Source organism: Macadamia integrifolia, chromosome 1 (genome assembly GCF_013358625.1).
Source record: "Macadamia integrifolia cultivar HAES 741 chromosome 1, SCU_Mint_v3, whole genome shotgun sequence".
In the NCBI taxonomy this organism is placed as follows: domain Eukaryota; kingdom Viridiplantae; phylum Streptophyta; class Magnoliopsida; order Proteales; family Proteaceae; genus Macadamia; species Macadamia integrifolia.
The window spans coordinates 4,880,195-4,889,654 of record NC_056557.1 but is presented as its reverse complement, the minus strand read 5'-3'; the positions used below and the strand labels follow the sequence as shown (position 1 = coordinate 4,889,654).

The 9,460-nt window shown below is 36.9% G+C and overlaps 1 protein-coding gene across 2 annotated transcripts in view; it reads right to left on the bottom strand.

Moving 5' to 3' along the window:
* Positions 1-5,371: 5,371 nt before the first annotated feature.
* Positions 5,372-9,460, bottom strand: part of LOC122086308 (anthocyanidin 3-O-glucosyltransferase 7-like) — a 16,108-nt gene continuing 12,019 nt past the window's right edge. Inside the window, exons 1-2 of one of the 2 annotated variants that reach the window (XM_042655073.1) lie at positions 7,953-8,573; positions 5,372-6,535 (exon numbers count right to left, since the gene is read on the bottom strand). In XM_042655073.1, the coding sequence (XP_042511007.1) occupies positions 5,664-6,535; positions 7,953-8,565 (1,485 nt within the window). In that variant the 5' untranslated portion in view covers positions 8,566-8,573 and the 3' untranslated portion in view covers positions 5,372-5,663. Of the gene's footprint in view, positions 6,536-7,952; positions 8,574-9,460 lie in introns of those variants that run through there. The other variant, XM_042655080.1, reaches the window with a different exon arrangement.

The window sequence follows — 9,460 nt, the reverse complement described above, 5'->3', positions numbered from 1 at the left end:
AAAAAAAAAAAAAAAATCTACCCCTTCAACGTTGTATGACAAGCTAGTGTCAAGAATTATTAATTTTCTTTTTTCTTCTCAAATCAATTGTGGGGAGCTTCCACATGAAGGTTGCATGAGGTGAAAAAAAAAAAAACAGATGTTTCTCTCACTGAAGCAAAAGTACAAATCTCAGTTTCTTCATCCTTTCACTTTATCTATGAGAATCCGTCACTTTGTTTATCAATAAATTTGGGATAAAAAGGATCAAAGAATGATAGAGAAAACACACTGCAGGTTAGGGAAACCTAAAACTGGGCTTCAGTTGTGGGTCGCAGTTAACATCAACCATTATAAAATCCGGTGCTCCATCCGAAGATGTGGTAGACATAGTTGTTGGCTGTTGCAGCATGTTTCGGAAACTACACACACAAGCATACACATATAATGTGAGCGTGAGAGAGAAGAATCAGATCGGATGAGCCTGAATCTACCGAATCAGATCAGTATCGCTCTTGATTGATCTCAATTCTTGGTAAATATTGTATTTATGGCTGCAACAGGGCAGGGTTGGGCCAGGGTTTTATACCCTGAGTCCCATTGTTTAGGCCCAAGCTCACCCTGAACCTTGACACAGGGTCTAAAATCTTCAACCCAAGCCCAACCTTGCAGTGCTCAGCCTAGCCCAAGCTGCCCTGATTGGCCCTGGCCCTGATAGGACAAGGCTAGGGCAGGATGTCCCTGATTGGCCCTAACCCTAGATTTCCATCTAGGGCTGGGTATACCTGACCTTGACTTTGACCCTTACAAAATATGAAATAACTAAAAATTCATTTGACTTTGCATTTAAGTCCCTTGGAATAAAAAAGTAAAATAATAATTAACTCTTAAAAATATTAGTAAATAAGAAATTTAAATAGTTTATACAACCATGGTGGATAATAATTACCAAACTTAAAAAATTGATCATCAAACACTCAATAAATCAAGGTTGGGTTGGGCCAAATTAGGGCCAAAACTCAGGGTAAAAAATTAGGTCGGGCTTAGGGCGAGCTAGACATCAACCCTTACCCACCCTAACACTAACTCAGGAAGAAAAAATTTCAAGGCAGGGTCGGCCCTCAGTGCAAGAATTTTTGGGTCTAGCCCTATGTGGGCTTAGGGAGGGGCAATGTGGGTTTGGAACGCCAAGGTCAAACTTGCACCCCTAATTATATTAGTAGATTGACACGAGCAAAGGGTAAAACAGTGAAAAAAAGTTTTTTTTTTTTTAATTGAATCCATGAGTATTTCTGTGCGATATGGGATGGTCCAACCTTGACCGATCCCTACCCGACTGCCTCCTCTCAAATCTTGAGAGAGAAAGAGAGAGAGAGATGGTATTGTTGTAGAGGGAAAGGGTAAAATATGAGAAAATTTGTAAACTAACAGAAGAAAATATAACAAACGAACAATAAATAGTTGGTTGCTAGTGTAAAAAAATAAAGGATTAAGGTAGAGTCAAATCAAAGGAGTTCGAAGCAAGTTGAAGAAGAAACCATTTTGATTTTGAACATAGAAGGAGAGGAAGAGGGAGACCACTGATTTGCATTTACTCACCCAAACTGTTTCTTTTTCTTCCTTTTACTCCCTTTATGAGCACATTTACTCAAGAGAAAAAATGTTTCATAGTATCAGAAAGAGTTCAAGTTCTACTCTCTCAATCTCTATCGTCATCCATGTTGGCCGATCCACTCTTATCTTGTAGGAGCTCCATTATATGTCAATCTTATCTTTCTACTAGGATCTCTACATCATTGGGTTGCATTTACTATCAACCTCTATCACCCTAGGATTTTACATTCATGTTTACAGCTATTAGATAATAGATTTTTAACGCAACTCAAACTATCTCTTTTATTAGATCTCCTTAGCAGATAGAGTTTACAATTATATCGATTCTTATGTAGGTTCTATATATATAGGCCACTAGGTTGTGATTTTCTTAAGTCAAGAAATATCATGTAGTACTATTACTTAATGTGGTATCAGAGCACTAGTTGCTTTTTGAAGCTTTGAAGGAGTAGAACTTGGGGGCTTAGAGCGCATACAGTAATAAATCCTACTCATCACCCTTTCAGTTCTCTTGTTCTTAGAAACCACAACGGATGTGCTGGCAGAGCTCACAAATAATGTTTTATCTCTTAACTCTTCAACCTTGACCCACTTCATCTCGGATCTATCTAGCTTATGAACTAAAATGCAATGACATGAATTGCTCACAAGAACAAGTAAGAGCTCCTCCTCCTCATCTCCCACCATATAACCATCATAATCAAAGCTTCGAACATCCATTATTGCCTTGGGTTCAGGAAGAACACTCCATGACTGTTGAGAGACATTGAAGGCCCGTTATCCACCATGAATCATTGAGAAAGAACATCCCTTGGAGTAGACTATATCCTTAATCGGCGAAAACCTACCAGGGAAACTAGTTGAGGTCCAAGCCATGTCCCTTAGCGACATATACTGATAGTCACTCTATTTGTGTAGCGCAAAACGAAGAATACACAATTAGGAGAAGTGGGCACTGAGAAAAAGGTTTCGACGTCGAAGGTAGAATCCAAGTTGAGGAAGTTAATAATTTAATCAATAAAGGGAGAGTAGAGAAAGAAGGAAGTCCGAATGTGAATGCTATCCGAATCAACCGAACTTGGTAGAACATACTTGAACACTATCAATAGGTCCATTAATGGCTTTGATCTCGATTGAGTGAGTTTTATTCAAATATAGATCGATGAGTGTACACGATGAAGTTAGTAGGTGATGGCAGTTCGAGATTATTAGCCATTGTATTGATTGATCATCATGGTGGCAGTAAGACATCAATGTCCAAGACGCTTTGTGGATCTCCAGTGCTTGTAGACTGAATGGAAGCATTTTATATCAGTTAAACATCGATCAACCATTATATATTCAACTTAAAAAATGAGAGGGATTGATCGAACTTGAAAAACCACAAAATGATCACGACCTGAGAGACTATTAGCCTTGGCCTCACGAGGGAGGTGGAATAAGGAGCGAGTATATTGATAACTATTATTTGGTCTATGAGGATAGTGTGCCTTCAGGACCTGGCAAACCATGGTTAACCCCAATGCTTGTCCTTGTCATATCAATTATGCAAACTTTTTTATTTTTTTGGTCAGCAAAAAGAAGAAACTAGATTAGATAATAGAAAACTTATTACATGGTCCCTCGGTTGGGTAATTAGTAGCCCTAGTAATTAGCGTACCATATGCCATAGCTTTGAGTTGTCCTAGTAGGTTATGGTTATGAATATTACAGAACCTGGGATAATTAAGATATAAGTCTAATTCATGGCACACCATAACTAAAGTTTGTGGCCATAGTTCTACTAAATTTTTAAACTGTTTCTCAAGTAATATTCTGATCTCCTTTGCATCGCTCCCAAAACTATCCACCTTCCATCCAGCCGTTCTCGCCCATTCCAATCCCTTCAAAAGTCCTAATGCTTCTGCTTCATCGCGGTTTCGTGTCAAAACATAGTTAGATTCTCATAAGATTTCATTGTTTTGGTTTAGGAAAACTATAGCCCAAGCTGACATATTTGTCTACTTGTCATATACACTTGTGACCATAAGAAGATTGGTGTCATATGAGTTGGGGTTATAGAGCTTATAGAGTTGAGTAATGGGAGACATCACCTGGACCTCCATTGACTTGTGTGTTGAGCTGTTAGCTAACCAGCACTCAGCTTGGTGGATCATACTAGAAATATCAGGGTTTTTTTTTTTTTTTTTTTTTTTTTTTTCCGAAAACAATGTTTTGTTTCTGTGGTTCCATAGGAAATAACATGTTATTATTATTACAGAAAAAAACCAATTCAGATCCTTTTTTTGGATGAAACCCGACTTAAAGCAATATGAAACTAAAGTTTTAACAGAGTTGCATGGTAGTCTTTCTAGTTTGAGGCCTAGCGTGCCTAAGGCCTAGACCTTTCTTACAAGTTCACGCTCAAATAGACATGGAAAGCAGACTCTCTCTGGGTGCGGCAAAAATAACATTGAGTGTCAATATCCACCTAGTTAGATAGAATGTCTTTTGTGGGGAGGCCCTCATTAATCGCTCTCCAGAAGAAAAGTATAAATTTGGGGTGGATATTGATTCTCCAAAAATATCACCACCATTGAGAGTAAAGAGAGGAGCATTGACACCTGTGTGAGCATTCATTGAAATTTGTTAGTTCAGTGGTCTTGAGATACTGAGCTGCTAGTTTAGTTGAGAAGGATCTGTCCTTAGATAGAGAGCACCACCACTTGTCGAGTTGATTTGACAAAGGAGTTTGTGCAATAATATTTGTATTATTAGCAGAGGTCACAAAATTCAAAAACTCAACATTCCAAATGTTATTATTGAGGAAGTAGCAAACTGGGGTAGTGGGCGGACATGGATGGTGTACATGATGGTGGTCATGGAGGTCAATGGTTCGATTATGGGTTCTCACCCACGGGTCAAACCAAAAGAACATTGAATTTCCATTTCCTTGTCATATCAATTATGTAAACTTCCTTTATCTATTTGTCACATATCTTATTATTATTATTATTTTTTTTTTTCAAACTCATCAAGAAGATTTTTTTTTTTTTAATGAAACATTGTTACAAAGATAGGATCCTTGGAAATTTTCAATCTCATTAGATAAAGGATTAGAATTTCTAAATAAATAAATAAAACTGAAACAAAGAATTGAGGGTTAGCATATAAAAAGACCATAGATTTCAAAAAAAAAGAAAAAAATAATAATAATAATAATAATAAGAAGAAGAAGAAAAGGGAAAATGATGGATAGTAATTATACTTTCAAACTCTCTCTCTCCCATCGTTGACACTGTAGTACTCCCTCTCATCTCTGACCATGCATGTGTGTCTCTTTGTATACGAATCATGTGGTACTCTTACTTGTGCACCCTTTGGATTGGCGTGGAAGGTGTCAACACACATGTGGATTACAAGGATCTTCAAATGTGTGTGTGAAACAGAGAGAAAGAAAGGATGGCTGAAGGAGGATTTAGGAGAGAAAGGGTCTGGAAGATAATAAATACAATATAAAAATAAAAATAAAGCAATTTATTATTGTTCAAAGGTATTATTATTGTTCAAAGCATCCAGGTTGTAGGTGTACCAATAAAGAAAAAGAATGGGCAGAATTGCTCATTTATGAACTGTTGAACAGTTAATAGTACAGAAATAGGGACCTATCTTTTTCAACTTCCCATGTGGGCTTTAAATAGGGCTTTAAATTCTCTACGGCAATAACCATAAGTTTCAAGTAGTCCTTTAATTTGGTTGCAGCTAAAATGAAAATAAAAAATAAAAAATACAAAATATATATAAAAAAACACATTTATTTCCATCCTTAAGAGTGCATTTTTCAGAACCATTCTCCCTCATCTATACACAAGAAATCCAACTAGAATCTATAACAATGTTAAATTCCATGTATCATATATGTAAATCAAGATCGAAAATGGTTCTTGTACGAAAACCTGATCTACACTCCAAGCCGGTCCCTCCACTCTTATTTCCATCCTACTTATAAAAAAAAAAAATGATGAAATTAAAAGCTTCAAATCCTAATCGAGACTAAGTAAAGGCTCAAATGTGTAACTATTTTTAATGTACTAGGTAGTAGATACCATTTGCAAGAGAGTCTGAAAATTCCTACTAGTGCTACCATCAATTTCAATTGCCCTCTTGGCAAGCTCTTTAAGGGCCTGAGCCTTCTCCATCATTTTCTTCCCTTCTTCTTTGCACAACATCAAATCCAATCCTTTCATCACTCCATCTTTGGTATAGACCCCATGATCAATTCTAATTCCAATCTTCCACACATCAGAAATAAACCGTCCGTTCAAGTGATGGTCTCCGAAAATCGGACGGCCGATAACCGGAATTCCATTCAAGATACTCTCTAATACTGAGTTCCATCCACAATGTGTCATGAACACACCTACTGCTGTGTGTTGTAAGACACGCAACTGAGGAACCCATGGGACTATAAGTCCCCTCTTCCTTGTCTTGTTTAGGAAACTATCTGGTAATTGTTCCTTCAGCTTATCCTTGAGAGACCATAGAAATGGTGTTCCACTAGCTTCTAATCCTTCTGCTAATACTTCTAACTCAGGTAGTGGCAATCCCCCTACTGTGCCAAAGCTAATGTATACTACAGAAGAAGGCTTCTGCTTGTCCAGCCATGAAAGGCAACCACTAGTATCTGAATCTGATTGAGGAGGGTAATTTAGTGTGAAGGGTGCAACTGAAAGGCAGTTTCGGAACTTGGACTTGAGGTCCTTGATGATTGGTGGGTTCAATTCCTCAAAGTCATTGACCACAACAGCAGTTGCTTGCGGCATCTTTTGGCCCATCTGATGTAGCATGCGATTGAAAGCAGATTCCAAGTCTCCTATGATGATTCCTTCTTGCACATCTCGAATAGGTAGGGATGATAGTCCTGGAATGAAATCAAGAGTTTCATCTTCTCGTCCGGCGATAGCTGTTTGAAGAAAGTCCACAGTTAAAAGAGTGAGATTTAAAACAAATCGAGCAATAGAAATTCCTATCGTCTACTTGTGATACAACTCCAGCCCACCATGTGTTCAGCTCTTTTAATTGTTAATTATGATGAATCTCAACACAATCTCAACACACGTGCTGAGTTAAGATTGAATCACAACTGTTGCCAACATTTTATATTTATTTTTGGTATTAGTGCCAGACACTTTATCAGGCCAACCTACAATTCACATGCTAATAGTGACTTTTATTTCCTTTTCTTTCTCTTTCTTCATTAAATATTGGGACCCTTTTCTCTCCCCTTATTGATCAGATTATTTATTTATTTATTTATTTTTTGACATAAATGAAGTGGAAAAACAAACAAGGGAAATGCAGTCTCCGTTTTGGTAGCTCTCACAACCAAACATTTAAGGCCGTTAAATGATACCCCATTCTTGTGAAATCTAAAAGCCCATTCCTGGGGCACCACTTGACTAAGAAATGATAATAAAAAAAAAAAAAAAAATAATAATAATAATAATAAATATATATATATATATAATAAATGAATTAACGTTCATAATGAGTCCAGATCAAGTTTTTGTACGAGAATCTAAGTTCCAATGCTAGTACAATTAAGAGGTGAATGTCTTAGCTGGACAAGTGTAACTTAACTACCTCTCCCTTCCTATTTTCTCATTCCATTATCTCTTTCCATACACACACACTCTCTCTCTCTCTTCATGGTTTACCAAATTAGTTTCATTTTTTATTTAATTATTTAATTTAACATTCATTTATTTATTTATTTATTTTTAATCTTACAAATTAGTTTTAGGTATTGATCTTGGCTAATACTGATTTGATACCAATAAAATAAAATAAAAAATAACTATTGGTACAAAATGATATCATACCCAATCCATATGACACTACAACATTATTGATCTATCTTGAAATATCTAAAAACAATCGTAGCCATATCATCATATCACCAAATTGCCCTCATGACACTATATCGTCGTTATGATGTCCTATTTCAAATCGCTATCATGAAGACATATCGTCAAATTGTCGCCATAGTACCAAATTTCTAAATTGTCATATCGTGCTATGTTGATTGTCATGTATTGATATTAGATAATCTGGAGATGAGTAATACCAATTTTACTAATATTTATTATTTTTTTAATATTTATTTGTATCAATTAAAACAAGATTATAAGAAAAATAATATATTTTAAATAAAAATGGGAAAATGAATAGAAATAAAGGGAGATGTGAAAATTTTAATAAGAAAATAGAATTTAAAAAAAAAAATGATGAGAAGAAAGAGAGAATAATTGGGATAGCTGACCCATTTAATTGGGATGAGGCTGAATTGGGTTTAGTCGTGTAAGGTTCATGAAACTTACCACTTGGACCAACTCCAATGGTTGAGCGGATCAGGTCACTGTTGACATGAGTAGTTAAACCGCAAGCACCCCCAAAATAAGCCGCTATCCAAGGGACCCCCAACTCCTCAGCCACGTCCGCAGAAAACCACAAGAAAGCATCACTCAACAAACATGTTATCTTCTTCCCTCTTTCCATCACTGCAACCTCTAAACTCTTCTTGAAGTTCCATGGCGTCACCTTCATGAAAAGCTCAATATCCTCCTGTCGTTTGCCTGTGAAAACATAGTTTTCTGGTATTCCATCATCTACATCATAAGTTCTTAAATTCTCAAGGCCTTTGTCAATGTTCTTGAAGATCATGGCATTGGAATTTCCAGTGCCAAAGAATGAGAACATCACGTCCGGAGCGGCGCCGATTAAGCGTCTGACAAGCATGAAGAGAGACATGGGGTGGCTTGCAAATGGGAACGAGAGAACAGCAACATGGGGAGCATTGTTTGAGGTGCAAGAGTGAAGTGTTTCATCCATGGCTGAAGTGGTGAGCTTGGTATGAGAAAGGGGAGGGGAGGAAGAAGGGGATAAATAAAGAGCACTTTGGAGCTTGGGTGTTGGAACGTGCCTAGGGTTCATGTTTGAATGCTAGGCAGAGGCTTGGACTTAGTAACTTGGGCGTTGGTGCGTGCCTGGTGGGGTTCACATTTGAATGTTAGGTACGAGAGTAAGTTGAGTGAAGCAACAGCTGGTAGAGTTCTCTTTAATTATAGACTTCATAGAGTCTGCAACGGTGCTGGAAGCGTGGCCTTATATTCACTTGCCTTGTGGTGTCCTTTGTGGAGCCAAACCCATCCACTAAATTAAGGGATGCATCTATTATCACGAAGGCTGTGGGGTCAAAAACTTTTTGGGGCTGGTGTGTTTGGGGTTCTGAGGTCATTGGAAAGTTGTGAAAGTTTTAATTAACTTGTTGCATGTGGTGAATTAATTTATACGCAATTTTTAGAGGGGATAACATGGACAATTATCGTTATCCTATTCAGATTCCTTAGCAAAGAAGGCTACAAAATCTCAAGTTTTGGATTTGTGGATATTTTCTCCATTGTTTATAGTTACGGATTTCAGATGAGATTTGGAAGAAAGATCTGAATACAGATTTTACTGATGTGATATCTTGATTAGATATTGTCTGGATGAGTTTCCCTTCTGCTGAGGTAGAGGAGGAATCTAGTTAGCTTTAGTTTGGATTTCTTTTTTGGGATGTCTTTTATTTTGGATATCCATGATATACGTTCATCTTTCATTCTTTTCCCATATCTTATATAAAATACTGCTTATTTCCAACAAAAAAAAAAAAATTATTTATGCGCCTCCCCAAGGACATATGAGAAGAGTCAAAGAGGTATATTTTGCTGCATTGATAAATCTCATTTGGAGTGGTGTGCTGATTCTATTTGGATGGAATGGTTATACTCCCATCCTCCAAAAAAACGACTCTGTCTAGATTGCATATTATTCCTTTTTTTTTTTT